A 19,286-nucleotide genomic window follows, 5' to 3' on the forward strand; every position below is an offset into this window, starting at 1 on the left:
AGCTGGGCAGCCACACAAATACAGCTGCTATTGAACCAGCAGCCCCCACACACCAACAAAGGGTTTAAGCTTTGATGCTCTCTGTTACAGCAAACAATATTGGATGACAAATCAAGAAGGAGTAGTTTATAAAAGAAGGGAAGGTATAGTGACAAAGAGTTGGGAAACAACTGAAAAGCTGCAACTGCAGTCTGTGCTGAAAGTTGGGAATGTGCATTCTCCTTAGGTTTTCCCATCTGACTGATTATCCTATGGAGAAGCACAAGGGTTATAAAGTACCAGAATAAACAGATGGATGAGAGTAAACTCAAACCACGGGGTATTTCCTATGCAAAAAATAACTGGCCCAGCACGAATAAGAATAATAAAAAAAAATTCAGTTCTTGCCTTCCAATCCTGCCATTTATTTGCTTAATTGCTCACCACAGGTTTCATACCATCAGCTGCCTATTGCACCCTTGGAACTGACTATGGGAAGAATACTTTTTTGAGGAAGAGAAACCTCAAGCTAGAGCAGCATGGGGCAAAATGTAATGAAAAGGTCCCCACTGCCAAAAACCTGAAGCTTGTGCCAAATAATGGGACAATCTGAATCGATTTCAAAGGGGTTTGACTTTCCTCTTCTGAGCAACATCCTCATTAAAGCAACATTTTCCCTGGGGCATTCAACAGGATTTGCTGGGCTGTTTCTGTATGGTGACTACAATTCTGGGCTGTTCTGCTGTGACACAAGGAGTTAGGTATTTTACCTCGTGAAGGTTCCAGGGCAATGGGACAGTTCTGGCCTGGCACAGAGTCGGGGTCACACACCAACACCCTGCTCTCACCACAGTCTCCTGTGCAGGGATATTCCTTCTCTTATGATTTGTATGAGTTCACTGCAAAGTGCTCCCCCTCCTCAGTGGTGCATTTGGGGAGATTCCACCAATTAAAGGTGGAAAAACCCCAGGCAGTATTATCCTAACTTCTAAGCAGGAGCATTCCAAGCAGCAGTGCAAGTGTAGAGGGAATGCCATAGGAAACTGCTTGGCAAATGACATTTAATGCAGCTGTTTGGCACCAACACCTCGATAAATCAAACCTCCTTTGCTCTGTCTGGTTCTCCAAGAGATTTTTCCCCTGCCTGCACCATGTGTGAGGCTCCTGCCAGCTCATGTGTTCTCGCACCCCTGCTCAGCTGGGAACATTTAGAGCCCACAGCTCTCTGCTGGTATCAATCTTGACTGAATGGAAAGATAAAAGATTCCAAGATACCACATTCCTTCTCATTTTATAAAGGCTGGTGGGTCCCTGCAGCACAGACCTGTCACTGTGGGCATGGGGGAGTGAGTGGGGGAGAATAAACACGTGGGACAAATCCATAGAAAACCACACTCTGTTATTGCTCTTGCTCTTGGCAAAATTATGTTGTCTTGGAGAAAGAGTTAACATAGATGCCTGTTTTAGCCTGAAGTCAATCCTTCCCTAATTAGCCTTTTAAGGCATGGGCTATTTCCATAACCCAGATAGCACCAGGGCCGTTTCCTACACCGACTCTGAGCCAATGCTGCTGCAGTTCCCACCTGGTTTCTCCCCATGGATGCTCTGGAGTCACAGCTGGCATTGCCATTACCACTGCAAGAATCACAAAGATTTCTGTGCTCATGTGCTGGCTTTCATCAAAACCCCACTGCCACAAGAAGCTCTACTCCATGCACTCCCACTCCCACCTGGACCTTTTTGTACCCACCTGAGAGCTGCCACCACCTTCTCCAACACCCACGAACCCCCAGGAGCCTGGGATCCCACCATGGCTGTGCACAGAGAAACCAGCACCTCCCGTCAGTCTGCTCTGGATACATGGCAGTCACAGCTCCTGGGAGATGTTTGTCACCCCTTCACATGCCCAGATGCATAAGGGGGGGGGAAATGAGTTAGTCTGTGTTCACTGAACATGACTGATCTTAAAAACTTGTGTTTTGAAAAAAATTAAACCATTTTCAGCACACTTGGAAAGTTCTCCACCTGTGACCAGGCTGGTGATCAACACTGTGGCTGTTTAGTGAGGAATGGTAAGCACAGTGGTGATGAGGAAAGTCCATCCAAGCACACGGGATAGTTTTAGATTATCTAAATCCCCTCAGAGACACTCCAATGGTGTGCAGGTGGAAGAAAACACAGATCCTGCTCCCGCGTTACAGAAAACAGCCCAGGACAACCAGCAGCCACAGAAGCCTCGAGGCTGAAGTTCCTGAGGTCAGGAACTGCTTTCATCAGTGCCATGGCAGTGGGTTAAAACCCTTTGTACATATTTCAGGCAATGCTTCTTCCAGACCAAGATCTGTCCCTGCCAATGGAGCAGACAATGCATATCTGATTTGAGCAAACACCAGTGCTGGGATTAATTTAATGCTCCCATCTAAAATTAGCCTGGCTGTTAAAAACTAATTCCTCCAGGCTTTGACTCCAGCATGATAATATTTCTTGATGGCAAAGAGGCTGCCCATACAGTGATACGGACCTGGAGGGTTTGGGACCACCTCTCCCATGACTCTGGAGCTATTATACTGTTAGGAAGTGTTCCCAACTTTCCACCACCTTGGGAGACAGGGACAGCAGCTCTGGTTTGTGGAGGAAAGGTAACTACCTTGACTTGCCTCCTACAGATGGCTTTATTCACTTTTTTGGTGTTGTTGAAATTACTAAACCACTGCACGGGCCAGCTCAGCCCCAGGGGCGAAAGCTGGACACAAACCTCGTTTCACCAGCGGTATCAAAGTGTTTATGGAAAAAGTGCAGCTTAACAAGCTGGTCAAGTTCTGCCTCATTTTCACTGGGGAGGTTCTTTATCCAGCAACAACCGACCAGGAGAGCCATGTTCCAGGACAGGAGGAAACTACCACCCCAGCAACTCCCTACACCACTAACACAGCTAATCCCAGGGCAGGGACTCTGGCAGATGCTTAAAACCTGTTGCTGCAGAGGCACCTTCCCAAGTTTCATTTCAACCATCCTCTTTCCAAAGGAAACCACAGCTGCAGGTCTCCAAGGGTAAGACAACAAACCACCACTGCCAGGCTCCACTTGGAGCATGTGCTGAGCTGAGTAATACAGAAAGGAAAAAGCTGCTTACTCTGAGTGTCTTCGCAATCGGGGAAGGAGAGGACGGGGGAGAGTCTGACTGAGCCTTCCTGCTCCGAGTGTATTCCTTACTCCTGGTGTACAGGGACGACATGGCCTCGCGGGCTGGGTGTCTTTGAGAAGCAACACCAGTTCTTGCTCTCCTGTCGCTCTACGGCGCTGGGCAGGTCCTTCTTCCAAGGTCAGAACAAACTAATTAAACTATTCACAGCTCTGGTAATTAAACCCTGCTGTTTAGGGTGTATAATTTTAGGCATTAATCTGCTGCAGGGAGAGCTGAGGCTCCACAATGTTTCTCGTCCAAGCAGAAGAAGAGAAGGTGTCAAGGACTCGCTGTGCTCCGGCGCCAGGTGCTACTCCGTGCCAGCCTCACCGCCCGGACCCCGTCCCAACTTCTCCACAAAAGGACATTTCCCCTTGTCCAGAGCGTGCCACAGCACCAGGGGGATCTATCTCCCCCCAGAACTGCAGGAGGCAAAAACTCCCGGCTCAAGAAGAGAGCTGGAAAACCGGCTGGGTTTCTCCAGACATGAAACTTCTGCCAAAAAAAAAAAGCAAAAAAAGGGAAAGGCAAAGCAAAGCAAAGCCTGATTTACTCCCGAGTGCGGCCGTGAGCTCTGCCCTCGCTGCGCAGAGCTGCACGCTCTGAGTGAAACACAAAAGCATAAATCAGGAACAAACGCTGGTTTGGAAAGGGGCAGTCCAGCTGAAGTTGGGTTTTGTTCCATCCTCCTCCTCCACCTCCTCCTCCTCCTCCCGGCGCCGTTACCCGCGCACAGGCTTCTCCGTCCCTCCCGCCGCTGCCTTCTGACATTCCAGCTCCTGACTCGCTCCGCGAGGAATGCTGGAGGGCAGCCAGAAGCAGCGATTCACTTTCAGCTTGGGATTTGGGCTGCCAAATTGGGTTTGGGATTGGGTTTGGGATTTGGGCAGGGAAAAAAAAAAGAAAAAAGGAGATGGGGAGAAAAGAGAATCCCTCCCAAGCTCCCAAGGCCTGTTGGGCTGCAAGTGGGATGTCGAGGTGAAAGTGACCTTTGCAAAGCCTGAATTCCAGGAGGCTGCGACAAAGGGAGATGATTTAAAGTCCAAGGAGCAGCTCATGCCATGAAAGGGAGGACACACTCTGGCAGCACAACAGGATTTTTGTTGTTTGCTCACAAGCCTGTTTGAGCTGTGACAGGGCGTCACAGAGCTTGTGTAATGTACACTGGTTCAAGGGAGTGTTCGGGATCAAGGAGGAGGGAGAGGAGCTTGGAGGAAAGGACAGAGGGTGTGGAGAGCACGTACCTCTCCCAAACTCTCAGCTCTCTGCCAAGCTCTGCTGCTGCACAAGCTTGCTGGAAAGTGGCAGGACTGCTCTATTCAAAGGCAAGTGCATGCCCCTCATGTCCCACTGAAATAAGCCCACGGGATGTTCATTTGAAAAATGCCTCAAATCACCATGAGTGATTTAGTAGCTCACAGAATCATACAGAATCACACAAAACCACAGACTGGGGTTGGAAGAAACCTTGAGATCATCCACTCCAACAATCCTGCCAAGGCAGGGTCACCTGGAGCAGGTGACACAGGAATGCATCCAGCTCTTACTACACACATGAAGTCCATCTTGGAGTCATAAGGTTGAAAATCTATGATTTTTGTTGCTGGAAAGGTATCACCCCAGTTATCTGCACTGGACCAGTTCCAGTAAGGCTCAGCTGGACTCATTCACACTCACTTGACCTGGCCCCTGACTGAGTCACTGGCGGCCTGGGGTTATCCCATCCACGTCCTGATCCACCTCACAGGCTGCTTAATATCAACCTTCCTACCAAGACCAGGTTTGGATGGGGTTTGGAACACCCTGGTCTAGTGGAAGGTGTTCCTGCCCATGGCAGCAGGGTGGAGCAAGATGAGCTTTAAGGTCCTGTCCAACCCAAACCATTCTGCAAAGTGCAGAATAATATCTATATAAAAATATTTTAAGAGTATTACCCCACTCTCATTGCTCTGAAGTACTGTCCCTTTCTGCACCCTGCTTGGCACCCTGGTGATTTCACTGGCACATAGCTGGGGAAGGGGCTTGGACTAGCAGCTGCAGTAATTTCTCTTGCCACCTAGCACCTTCACTCTCCAGGGGCAATGCAGCATTACTGAGAAACCAGGGAGAGCGGGAGACAGGGCTACTGGATTGTCCTGCACTAAGAAAGTCACAGTGAGATCAGGTTTCTACTTGATATTCATCATGAGGAAGGAGGGGACTTGTCATCCACCGACTGCAGCAGGGGGGGGGGAAAGGTTTGAAGAGGTCCAATTCTGCCTGGTAATACCTCTGCATTCCCGTTTAAAGGTATGGAAATGAAGTCCACGCACACAAGAAGGCAGGGACAGGCACCCAGCTGCTCCAGGAGTCTGGGGCAGGACCTTGATCTTTCCAGCCTCCATCTGTTGCTCTCATCACCCACCTCTCCCCACGTGTGGAGCCCAACTCTGCTGTACAATGCAATTCAGACATTTTAAATGCATATTTATAGACCCTGCACACAGGCATGATCCTTTCACACCAGTTCTCAGTTTCAAAACAGTGTAAGTGAAACTGGGCAAACCCGTGTGGCCAGCACTGCACTGGGGTGTCCTGGTCCCAGCTCCCAGGCTGCCAGAGCCCAGCTTAGTCACCAAGGTGGAGTTACACAGTGCAGAATTGCAGGGCTTGGCTTCCCCTCCCATCCAGTCCCAAACAATCTGTTGTCACATCCCTCCACGGTCATGCTTCTGCTGAGGAGTGGCCAGAAAGCTCCAAAATCAACATTTTGGTACAGAACTCACAGCCCAAAACCAAAACACAGCCTGAGCTATTCCCTACTAATTAAAAGTTAATTAGTCATCCAGTGCAGATCTCTCACAGATTGAGTGGACAGTAACTCATCCTAGAGAGAAGGGAAGGTCTGATTAGCCAGGAGTCAGAAAGCAGCATGAGATGCAATATGGCAAAACACGATGGTTTTCATCATTATTCCAACAGATGCCTGATTTAGGGGGTTATTCCTGCCGTTTTGTACAGTTGTCCCCTGTGCAAGATGAAACACGACGCTCCTTCGCTGCTGTTCCTCACAGCCCCAGCTTTGTCATGTTCAAGGTTGTGGTTTAGATCTGACTGTTCCTGTCTGTTCACGAGATTCCTCAGTAGGAACCAGGCTGGTACCTGCTCTAGCTGTGTTGCTGTGTACTTTGCTAAGGGATATTTATACAGCCTCCAGAAAGACACGCAAAAAAATCACCTTCCATGAGCATTTTCACAAGCACGGCACACAAACCCCTAAGACTGCCCAGACCTTCACTTCATGCTGTGGCCTATTTCTGGGCAAAATCACCTTAGAGTTTTTCCTCATCTTGGACTATGGCAGCACAACTATACTACAGTATAATGTCTTTCCTATATTTATATGAAATAGTTTATTCCTGTAGTTAGAGCTGTGGTCTTGGCTATGATCACTCTTCAGACACCCTCACCCAGAAAGTGGTCAGATTCTTCCTTCAGAGGGTGGTTGGGCACTGAACAGGCTCCCCAGGGCAGTGGGCACAGCACCAAGGCTGACAGAGCTCAAGGAGTGTTTGGACAATGCTCTCAGGGGCAGGGTGGGATTGTTAGGGTGTCCTGAGCGGGGCCAGGAGATGGACTCAATGGTCCTTGTGGGTCCTTTCCAACTCAGGAGATTCCATGATCTTTCCTTGTCTGTTCAGATGTCTGTCCTCTCCCTTTCTTCGGTGATGACACCTGTGTTTGTACCCCATTTTTAAAATTACTTAAGACAGGAGAACCCATAACCAAGAAAATGACTTACCAGAAATAGAATGAAGCCCTAAGCTAAATATTTGAGAGGAACACACAAACACCCCTTTTATCTGTGCTGAAAATCTTCACCTACAGAACATGATGCTGGTAAAATAAATGTCAGCATCACTGTAACATTCCAACCTGCAGCAGACAAAACTGGGAAACAAAGGTGGGAAGAGGTGGGAAGTTGAAGCCAGAGCTGCAGTGATGCTCAGGGGTGATGGGAACCCACAGCACGTTCTCTGAGAGTGCAGAGGAGGAGAAGCCCTCTTGGGAGACCAGAATTCTAATAAAACTTGAAGAATGAGAGTAGTTGGTATTTTTGGAACAAATTATCCCAAAACTATATCTTTAATGTCCTAGCTGTCATTTTCCACACCAGGTTTAACACACTGCCTTGTACCTCACTGAATTACTTCCTATCCAGCTGACTTCTTTCATCCACAGCCAAACCTCCTCTATGTCCCAGCACAGCCATGTCCTGGAGAGCACGTTGGTGTCTCCAGCTACACAGGGCTCAGCTGGGGTAGGAGACACAAACTGGGCTCACACACAGCTCCAGGCCATTCTTCACACTGTGACTTTCCCTCAGGGCTTCCCACAGCCAGGGACCATCCCTGTTCCACCACACAACCCTGCAGACCACAGATCAGGGGGAAGGTGGCATCCAACGCTCCTCCAGGTACAACTGGGCACTCACAGGGACCAGTCCCAACAGGCAGCTACCCCGATGTGGAGCGTGAGAGGATCCAGCCCCATGGATGATGCCTCAGTGCTGGGGAACAGTCTGAGCTGGGACTATGACACTCAGCCTTTGAGGGTAGGGATGGGGTCTCAGCGGTGCCGTAGCCCTTGCTGAGACCCTGCCCTGTGCTGGGCCAAGTAATGCAAGAACACAGAGCTGCACTGCTACATGGGAATTCCAACCCAACTGGATGAGCAGCAAGAGGATGAGGCAAGAAAGAGGCTCACATTTTCCTTTGAACCTGTCACAGAATCACAGAATTGTTACAGTTTGAAAAGCCCTCTAAGGTCATCAAGTCCGACCGCTGAACACTTCCAGGGATGGTGACTCCACCACTGCCCTGGGCAGCCTGGGCCAGGGTTTGACCACCCTTTTGGGGAAGAAATTTTCCCAGTATCCAACCTAAACCTCTCGTGGTGCAACTTGAGGCTGTTTCCCGTCATCCTGTCCCTCGTTCCCTGGGAGCAGAGCTCAACCCTCACCTGGCTCCACTCTCCTGTCAGGGAGCTGGAGAGAGTGAGAGGGTTCCCCCTGAGCCTCCTTTTCTCCAGGCTCCCCAGCCTACTGCTGAGGCCATTTTGCTCACTTTGAGAAGCAGAGAACCCCCCTAATTGCTTCCTGCAACCCCAGACACCTCAGGTACCCGGGGGTACCCCTTTCTACATAGTTCAGCTGTTTGCTATTCAGTTAAACAAATCTTCCCAACCCTCCCTTCTGGATTTCCCACCTGCACAGTTTGTCTGTTGAGTCATGTCCTGGTCCAGGAAAACACTGAAATCTGTAATTTTATGCAATACTCAAATCAACTCTAAAGCTGCATTTATTCTCATGACACTTCTCCAGAGAAACAGAGTGAAATAACCAGTGCTGTTGTTCACAAGAACCAGGCTACAAAGCCACTACGTGCCCAGAAAACAATTTTTCTGGGTATAAAGTAGTTCTGTAAAAAATTCAGAGAATTAGAGAATCCCAGATGATTTGGGTTGGAAGGGAACTTAAAGCTCATCTTGTTCCACGTCCTGCCATAGGCAGGGCACACCTTCCACCACCACCACCACCACCAGGTTGCTCCAAGCCCCATCCAGTCTGGCCTATATTTGTGACTATTCAACACCAAAATAACATGCATTCTTTGTGCATCCTAAATAGTACCAGTGCTCTGGCCCTGGAAGAGGATCCAGCCTCACACCTGTCTCCCACTACATCTGAATTGGCCCAAGTGTTGTTATTTGCAAAGGAAAAGCTGTTGGGTCAGGTTGGGTCTGACACAGGAACAGTTCTGGTTACACACAAAGGGCTCCACAGCCAGAGGAAGGGTTACAGTCCCTGGTCACTACACCAGGGTACCAGTCACTGCTTCTTCTACATGGGATCCTGCAGTAAAAAGTCTCTAGAATATTACCAAAAATTTGGAAAGGAATTCACCTGGAAACAAAAGGCTGAGCTTTGTTAACCTTCCTGCTCTCACCCCTTTATTCACTGTACCCACTGCTCTCTGTGCAAAGAAATTCTGCTGGTTCTGGAGAAAATCTGCTCATTTTAGTGCATAATGAGTGAATTTGGAACTAGCAGCACCCTCACTTAACTCAGGGGATGTGACCAAAAGTGATCACAGAACCAGAGAATCATCGTGTCATTAAGACTGGAAAAGACTTTGAAGACCATTGACCCTATTCCATAGGGTGGTGTTTGTTGTTTTTTCCCCTGACAAGGTTGTTCTGCTTTAGCTATGGAGATGCTCCCAGAGCAGGAAAAGGAATGAGCTGCAGCTCAGGGGTTAGTGGTATTTGTTGGTTGGTTGTTTTTTTGTGTTTAATTGGTCTTTTTAAACCTAGAAAATTTAGTGAGTCAGCTCCACTCTTACCCTCTGCATTGGTTATTAACAGTCAGGTTCTCATGACACTGTACGTAACCTGAGCAGGTAATTTTGGCTGAGTATGTCATTGTACAGTGAGAGAGCTAAAAACTGGCTCCAAAATACAGATTATTACCCCTGGGGCATAGTCATAAGGAGCTGAGGGGCTGCTGAATTACAGCAACAAATGTGCTGAACAGCAGCTACAGCCAAGGAACTGTGTGCATAGAACAGCCAAGGAACTGTCTTTATATGGCTGGATAAACACTTAAATATATGTATGAATTTCTTTAGCAGCAACAAGACCAAGACCTATTGCATTTAAAATAAGTTGTTAAAACGTTACTCGTACTCTAGCCTACAATCTGTACTTCTGGGGATTTGATTCAGCTTATTTAATGGAACTTTGTACCTCAAGATTCAGTAATTCAAATAAATAAATAAATAAATAAATAATAATAATAGCTCCTCTACAGCAACTGTACATGATACATAAAGCCCACTGCAAATAAATGACTTTAAAATTAAAAGCAAGCTTTACAGGGTCAATTACAGCTCTGCAGGGTTTATTTAGCTCTGCAAAAGACACTCAGGGTTATGTCAGGCACAGAATGCTGGAGGGCTGGAGCAAAGCAATGTCAGGCAGTGGCTGTGCTGTAATTGGGATGTGCAGGCACTGCTGCAGTTTCCCATAAATGGAATCCAAACTGAGGAGGGAACACGCTTCCATCCGCAGAGGACCAGGATTCCCAGGAGCAGATCTCCCTTGCAGATAGGAAACAGAAGGAAAGGATCTTCCTCTCCTCCCAGACACACATGCAGCAGCTGACAGCCTATAATTGCATGTATACCATCATCCTTCCCCCACTTTTTATTTCCATCACCAAATTTATCATAATAAGGCTCGAAGTGCCACCCCTGAGACATCCCTGGATTAGCACTGAGCAGCACACACAGATCATTTTAGTGTGGGCTGAGAATGGCACATTCAGAATCCTTTGCTTTTTCCTTTCTTATAAATAGATTCAATAAAAAGCAGCGGTGAAGAGAGTTCAAAAAGCACCATTCTCAGCAGGGAAGCATCATTTTAGCAGCTGCAAGTGTCCAATTCTGCATGCAGGAGAAATGTCTTCCAGCAGTTCTGTGGAGCAGAGTTGAGTTTTTGGAAGAACAGGTAAGGTGCCTTGGACACTCAAATCCAGCTTGTACAGCAGGATGGGAAGCTGGAGTGTTCACCAGCCCCTCTGGGGACATCCCTAACTTCAGAGGGGGAGAAATGAATTTAAAGAGGAGGCTGCAGAGAGGGTTTCACTGTCTTGAGTTCATCATCATTTGAAGATAAAGCTCAGGACAAGCCAGTAAACGAAACCAGACCTGCACTTCCAGAGCAAAGGAACAGGGAACCTAGGAGAGGGACCTGTAGGAGGTAGGACAAACCCACAGTTTGAGAGTATCAAAACCAGAAATGTTTCTGAGAGAGTCCACAGAAGTTCATGTTCCTTCTCTGAATGTGCTATTAAACTATATTTCATAGAATCATGGAATCTCCTGAGCTGGAAGGAACCCTCAAAGATCATTGAGTCCAACTCCTGGCTCTGCACAAACACAACAATCCCACCCTGTCCCTGAGAGCATTGTCCAAACACTCCCTGAGCTCTGGCAGGGCCATGCCCACTGTCCTGGGGAGCCTGTTCAGTGCCCAGCCACCCTCTGGGGGAAGAACCTTTCCTGATATCCAGCCTAACCCTCCCCTGACACAGGTTGATGGCAGAGGTTACAGAAATGGATGGCAACACTGGCAATAATCAGCAACAACAAACCAACACAGCAGCAACAGGCTCCTGTTGGAGGGGACAAATGGGGCAGTTTTGCAAAAAATAAATGTCTCAGAGACTACAGAGGTGATTCCATTCAAGGCTGTAAATGCAGCCTGGGGTGACTGTGGCACTGCCTGTTGTCCTGCCATAATCCTCCCCAGGTCTGTACACCAGCAGGACAGGTGTCTATGGAGAACTTGCTTCATGCTCACCCAAAACCCAGCTCTGCCTTTCCACAGTGGGGCTTCTTTCCTCAACTCAGTACCATGTTCTGTTCAAAAAAAGCAGGATGATAAAATCATAGAATCATGGAATCAAGGATTGTTAAGGTTGGAAAAGACTTCTAAGATTGAGTCTAACCCTTCCCTCAGCACTGCCATATTCACCACTAAATCATATCCCCAAGAGCCATATCCACACATTTTTGGACACTTCCATGGATGGTGACTCCATCACTGCCCTGGGCAGCCTGGGCCAGGGCCTGACCAGCCTTTCTGTGAAGAAATTTTCCCAGTATCCAACCTGAACCTCCTGTGGTACAACTTGAGGCTGTTTCCTTTTGTCCTGTCCCTTGTTCCTTGGGAGTAGAGCCTGACCACCCCCCTTGGCTCCAAACTCCTGTCAGGGAGTTGGACAGAGCAAAAAGGTCCCCCCTGAGCCTCCTTTTCTCCAGGCTGAGCCCCCCCAGCACCTTCAGCTGCTCCTGGTGCTCCAGACCCTTCCCCAGCTCTGTTGCCTTCTCTGGACACGCTCCAGCAAACCCAGAGTGGTTCTTTGCTCACAAGTCCAGTTTGAGCATTGCTTACACCAAAAATCAAGTGATTTCACCCAGTTACAGACATTAAAGATAGTGTTGGAACATAATATTTTCCAGTGGAAGCTGCTCTGTGGTTGCACTCAGCAAGTGTTTCCTTACAGGTTCCCTCTTCCTGACCCAGGTTCTTACAAGGATGAAGCACAAACACGCCAAGTTACAGAGGAGGAACGTGGCAGCAATTTGTACAGGAATGAACAGGCCATGTCAGGAAAGCTGAGAAAGCAAACAGCAGTACAAGAACCAGATGGAAACAGCTATTTCAAGCTAAGGGACTTTCCAAAATATGACATAGAGAAATAGAAATGTCGGGGCACTCACAATAGTCATGATCAATTCTGTTCTTCATCCACATTCATCACATTCTCCATACCCACCCCAGCCACTCCACAGCTGCAAAACCTGTCTGTCTAACTGTGCTTCAAGCCTATTTCTGCTGTTCCTTCGCCAGCAGCAGGTTGTGGTGTGGAAGGTTATGTTCACTCCCAAGGATGAAATCTAAGAGCAATGAAAAGTCTACATATATGGTAAACACCCACTCAACAACAGTGCCCAGCGTTGGGTACATGGCAGGTACCCACTATAGAATCAGAATGGTCTGGGTTGGAAGGGACCTTAAAGCCCATCCAGTTACATTTCCCTGCCATAGGCAGGGACACCTTCCACTAGATCAGGTTGCTCCAAGCCCCATCCAACCTGGCCTTGAACACTTCCAGGGATGGGGCAGCCACAGTTTCTCTGGGCAACCTGTGCCAGGGCCTCCCCACCCTCACAGGGAGGAATTTTTTCGTAATATCTGATCTCAAGCTACCCTCTGTCAGTTTGAATCCATTCCTCTTGTCCTGTCACTACATGCTCTTGTAAAAAGTCCCTCTCCACCTTCCTTGTAGGCTCCCAATACGAATAATGAAGTGGGAATTAAAGCAGAGCAGGTGGAAAATTCCTGCCAGGAAGCAATTTTGCAGTTAAGGATTCAACATCTTGACATACAAATAATGAAGAAGCTTCTGCCAAACAATTTTACTTCTCATAAGGAAACTCCGTGTCCAAGAGCAAAAAACTGATAAAGACTTTCCAAACATGAGGCTTTTTCTGAAGAGAAGCATGTGGGAGGATACAAACTCTGAACAAAAAGTGACCTTTTAAAGACAAGGGGACAAACAGCATCATCACACTTGCATCACTGCAACACACAATTTTTCCTATAGTAGTTGTTTCCAAAGGATATTTTATTGCCAGAGAATTTAACTTCCGTTTTCCAAACAAATTCAGATTACTGCTCAGTTCTCTCTTAGCCATGTGGCAATACAGCTTCAGCTTTTCACTCCTTCTGGACATTTCTGGGAGATAAATAATTTACTACTTAAATGTGGGACTGCACCAGCCTGCACAGGAGGCCACGGCCACGAGATAAGGATGATTGACTTCACGGTGGCTTTGCCACAGAGAAGCATTCATGGAATCCTGGAATCACTGAATGGTTTGGGTTGGAAGGGACTTTAAAGACCATCTCATTTCACCCCCCCTGCCATGGGCAGGGACACCTTCTACCAGACCACATTGCTCCAAGCTCTGTCTAACCTGTCTCGGACACTTCCAGGGATGGGGCAGCCACAGCTTCTCTGGGCAACCTGTGCCAGGGCATCACCATCCTCCTAGGGAAGAATTTCTTCCCAATATCCCATCTAACCCTGCCCTCTTGCAGTGGGAAGCCATTCCCCCTTGTCCTGTCACTCCATTCCTTTGTCCAAAGTCCCTCTCCAGCTCTCTTGGAGCCCCTTTAGGCTCTGGAAGGGGCTCCAAGGTCTCCCTGGAGCCTCCTCTTCTCCAGGTGAGCACCCCCAGCTCTCCCAGCCTGGCTCCAGAGCAGAGGGGCTCCAGCCCTGGAGCATCTCCATGGCCTCCTCTGGACTGTCTCCAGCAGCTCATGTTCTTCTGATGCTGGGGCCCCACAGCTGGATGCAGAACTCCAAGTGGGGATTCTCCAGCACCCCAGGGAGAAGGGCCAGGAAACAAGCCCCAAGCATGGCATATCCCAGCTCCAGCCCTCTCCCACTGTACTCCCAACCCCTCTTTCTCCAAGGCAGACACTGTGTCACCACGACATGGCCATTAAGGCATACCCAGGCATCTACTGCTGTAGGCAGGAATTTCAACCTACAACATCAGATTTTTTGGAGGATAACTTCAGCCACATCAGGAGAGACATCCTCCCCAGCCTGCTGGATGATTGACACCAAGGTACAATCACCAGCTCCCAGAGGGGCTCAGAACCTGCTCGAAGTAGTTCAGCAGTCAGAGATACTTCTCCTTTCCATGATTTTGAGCATGTCATGAGGAGAGTTTGACAGTTTCCCACAAAAAGTGACACCAGACTCCATTACGTATATAATCACAACCATACGCTGTTAACCTTTAAAAAGCCAAAAATTATAAACACAATTAGACATAAAATGATAGATAGATTTATTCTGTCTTTGGGATATGGTCCAGGAGCAATGCTGCTCCTCAGGGCAGCAGGTCTGGGCTAACAGCCACACTGAACGGAGTGGCTCTGACTCCTGGAGTGGCCGTGCTGCGTCCACGCTGCACTGGGGAGATGCACACACACATGGATCTGCTGTCACCCCATCCATCACACTGCTCCCAGCCCCTTCTGGGAAAAAAGCAAAAGGATCCCAGGACCCTTGTGCAATAGCTGCCATGTAGGCAAAGTAATGAACTGGGATCATCTGAACTAACAGCAGTGCCAGCAGAGGCCAAGGGAGCTGTGGGTGGGTGCTGCAGTGCCAACCTCGGCTCCACGGCTGCAGGGGGAAGGACTTGCTGACAACTGAGAAAGATCAGTCAGCTCAGACTACACCAAAATTCTGACAGTAATCTACTAAACAAGATGCTAAAGCATAAAGTTACCTTAAATAGTTATGAGTCTGTGACCTTGGAAATCATTCCTGGAGGACTCACTGCTTTGCTTCATCTTCCCAGGACTCACGGATAGGATTTTAGCTGGTTTTGTGTTACTCATCCCCATCCCCATCACAGCCACTACTTCACATTACACCTCCCTAATTCAGCAACCTGGTGAATTAGAGGAATTCACCTGAAGGCATTTAGCTGTAACTCTGTAGTGCACATAACCCACTTGGATCACTTGGCTTTAGGCACAAACAATATGTTTTCCCAGAGCTGTAAACAGGAGCTCAGAGCCAGGCTGAGGAGTAAAGTGCTGCATCAACAGGGAGAGCAGCCAGCCAGGCTGATGCCCTTCTCCACACATTAAGGTTAAGAAAAAACAACACAAGCATGTCAGGCTGGAGAACTCATGAGGTAAATCCTCTGTGCAGAAATACTTGCAGAATGAATTTTGATTTCACTGTTGTCTGTGCCCTCCACCTCCCAGAGAAGCCAGGGCACTCTGAGGCTGTTCTTCACCGTGTTCAGGCTCTGTGGCACAGCATCAGCTCATGCTCCTGCAGCACTTTGCTGCTATTTTCTATTGCTGTTCACACATATTAAAGATCTTTCCTCGCAGCATACACAGCCCATTAGAGCATTTTGTTTATAAACAGGACTAACCAGAGTCAATCTCTCCCAGCTTTACCCAGAATGAAATGCTCTCTGATTTAACTACACCACGAGTGACGCACGGTGCCACCTACGTGCCCTTGGACCGGAGCCAGATGGTTTCCCTCCCACGTCACACCACATCCCTGCTAGAAGTAAACATTCAGGGGTAAAACCAGGGGAAAATACTTGTATCTTTAACTCCCAGAAGGGAACCTGGGCCAGCAGCAATGAGGCATAGCATGAACACCACCGTCTAGCGCTGTCTGGATTAAAGGATTTTAGTTTCTTATCGGTCAGCCAGAAATTCACCTATTTTGTTCCCTTTTACTGGTCAACTTTCCCCTGTATCCCAGCAAAACAGTGCAGCCCATGCAGACATACCTTACCATATTAGGCAATGTAAGTCCCGAAAGTGGAGGACTCGGAGCCTTCCCTGGCTTCCAAACACAGTCCGCAGGCACAGGGTCAGCCTGCACAACACTGGGAAAGGGGGCAATAACTCCTGGGGACTCCCAGTACACCCAGGCAAGTCACAAAACACTTAACAAAAGCTATTCCCAGTCTTCTAGTCGTTCATCAAACCCATCTTTTACAAAAAGGCAAACAGCACGATGACAAAAGCTAAACTGAAGCCTCTGTCGAAGGACAAAATGGCACTAAAAGCAAAAATATGGGTGAGAAATAGGACACACCAAAATCAGGACTCCCAAATCATAGCTCTGAATCAGCAATAACATGAAGACATTTAGTTTGTATAAGGAATTTTCCAGTTCATTGGTCTTCCCTTAGAACTCATGGCATCAAGCTTAGAAATTCAGCCCTTCTAAGACAGAGATTTAGTTTATATTGGTGTCCAGTTGCATCTGGTGATTTCATGGTAACAGTACAATTAGGCAGAACACTTATTTACAAACCAGAGTGGGCCTGAGTGGTGCTTTGCAGAATGTAAAACACTCATTCCATAAATCAAAGCACAGAGAGACAGGACTGGAGCCTATTTAATCGACTTACTGCGATCGTAATCCATAATCAAGCGGTTCAGTGTTATTCTTGCATAAAAGTTAATTCCATTAACATGTCTGGGGTTTATACTGGGCTATACAGACTGTCTTGGAGGCAGTTCATGACCACAGACATTTTCTTTGACACTTTTACTGCCCATAAACTGTTATTTTACCAACACAACACTCGGTGTCTTCCCCTGAATTTGAAGCTTTCTTCTGACAAAGTCCCTCTGGATGAGGCATGTCTGTAATGCCCCTGCAGAGAACTGCAAGGAGATAAAATCCTTCAAATGATTACCAACATTTCCTATTTGTTCTGCATGGTCTGTCATCTAAAATATACTTTTCTTCCAAATTTGTTCCCAATTCTCCTGCTGTACAATAGCAATGGCAGAAGTTGCCCAGAAAAGCTGTAGCTGCCTCATCCCTGGAAGTGTTCCAGGCCAAGTTGGACTGGGCTTGGAGCAACCTGGGCTAGTGGAAGGTGTCCCTGCCCATGGCAGGGAGATGTAATGGGATGAGCTTTAAGGTCCCTTCCAACCTAAGCCAGTCTGTAATAGATTCCATCATTCTAAGTCAGGGTCAAGTCAAAGCCAGGAGAGCTGGGGATAAGGAAACACCAGCTCTGAAACACAACACTGGACCATTCTCTTTAGTCTTCATCATCATTCTCCAACTGCTGCATCCTAAACTGGAGCCACTGATCCCTATTTGCACTGACTCTATTGTATTTGTCCTCACTGGCCTCACCAAGAGGGAATTCCTGCAGTCACTAGCTTGAGGGATCAGGGAAGCTTTCCCAACACCAGTCTCTCCCCCTGGCTCAGTCTGGGTCTAACAGGACCTCTCAGACTCTCCCAGTTTTTACTTTCTGAGAAACAAAGACAAGACTGTGGCCAAACTTTTCTTTGAGCTCAGGTCTCCCCAGACTGCACAAAAACTCTTTCCTTCACAGCATCTTCCCAGTGGAACCATACAAAAACCTCTCCTAAAGCTGCTTCCCCAGAGGCTTCTTCCAGCTGAAGTCCTTGTGCCCTTGAACATTTATTCCACAATAAAACTTTGTCTGCTCTTCCAACTTTCCACAGTGCATCCAGGCAGCCTGCATCCTGGGGAGAGAGGCAGGGTGGGAGCAGAACACATGGAGGATTCTGACACATCCCATTACAAGACAACTCAGTTGCCTAAAGCTCAGCCAGAGTGTCTGGGCTGGTTTCCCACGCTGGTGCTCATGAGCTCAGCCAAAATAATTCCTCCACTTCTGAGAATCAGTACAACATGTATTTGCTCCTTCTTTTTCCAAAACTGCCTTTACCTTTCCTTTGCTATTCCCCAGCGCTGCAGAGCTTGCAGGAGGGATTTCAAGTAGGGCCTTTTTTTGGCTTCCATGAAAATACTCCCAATATCGGCCAAGACATAAACACTGGAGGAAAAATACAACTGCTCCCATAAAACCAGAGAGTTTTTGGGGATCTGCAACTAAAATGGGACACTCCAGTGTGTTCAAGTTCACATCTTGGTGACATGGTGGCAACTCCCATTCTAGAGTTATTACTATTGATTATTAATGATTATTAATTGTACTTTTTCCTTGGCACTAGAACTGAAAGAAAGGAGCTGCTCTGTGATTCCTGCCAAAGTGATGGCCAGTTAGGACAGAAACCTCTGATTTGGATCTAAAACAAGCCAGGGAAGACTGACCAAGTGACATGATGCTGGAGGCATGCAGCAAAGAAAATGAACTGGAAACTGGATAAAAACAAGATGACTGGGAAAATGGAAAAAACAGGTCTGGCACAGTGGGAGGAGAGTCTAACCCAGGTCTAATGTATGTGGGGTGTGTAAGAAAACAGGGTGCTGGTGCCCCAAAGCACCTCCACAAAGGGGCCGAGGGAACTGAAGGGAAGGTGCTCTGCTGTTAGATGGGAACCCACAAGAAAACCACAGGAAGTACAAGTAAAGAAATCCTTGCTGTTAATTTGGAGAAAACCAGCAGTAACTGTAAGAGATTGGGTGACCTTGAATTTTTGGGCAGGTGGGTTCTCCCGAAGTGCAGCTAATTCACTGACATGAGCAGTGAGGACTGTACTCAATTAAATCTTCAGCAATTTTAGGACTAGACTGCAGCAAGCCTTCAAACCTGCAGCCTCAGACACTCTTTTGTCTTAATTTAGCTAGTCTGGGACAACTTCCACGAAGAACAAGTCATTCCCAGTAAGTCCAAAACATTCCTGCGGGAAACAAGGTGTCCCTATTATGATTATTACTTTTTTACACATTACAGAACTCCCCTCCTCCAACCCTACCGTGAGACAGCAGAAATGTCAAACCAATTGTAACGATGATAAATGGCCAAATCTTTCCTGCAGGGCTCAGTGAGGATTTCATGAAGCTCTGCTCTGGGATGAGCAGAAACTCCCGTGGGAAGGGCTGGGCTCCTCAAAGCAGGTGATGCTTCTGGGAGCAGGAATATCCCACATTTCACACTGCAAAGTAAGCACTGGGGAAAGCAATGCCTGGCATGGAAAGATAAGCACATGCTAAAAG

General features: G+C 47.7%; 1 protein-coding gene across 9 annotated transcripts in view; it reads right to left on the reverse strand.

Annotated features, from left to right (window-relative positions):
- The window catches only part of PPP1R12B (protein phosphatase 1 regulatory subunit 12B), a 132,043-nt gene that overhangs the window by 29,230 nt on the left and 83,527 nt on the right, over nt 1–19,286 (reverse strand). Inside the window, exon 1 of one of the 9 annotated variants that reach the window (XM_064635697.1) lies at nt 3,113–3,754. The exons of the other annotated variants lie outside the window; for them this stretch is intronic. Coding sequence (XP_064491767.1) covers nt 3,113–3,214 — 102 coding nt within the window. The 5' untranslated portion in view covers nt 3,215–3,754. Of the gene's footprint in view, nt 1–3,112; nt 3,755–19,286 lie in introns of those variants that run through there. 9 annotated transcript variants of the gene reach the window in all.

Source organism: Pseudopipra pipra, chromosome 25 (genome assembly GCF_036250125.1).
Source record: "Pseudopipra pipra isolate bDixPip1 chromosome 25, bDixPip1.hap1, whole genome shotgun sequence".
NCBI classification, from domain to species: domain Eukaryota; kingdom Metazoa; phylum Chordata; class Aves; order Passeriformes; family Pipridae; genus Pseudopipra; species Pseudopipra pipra.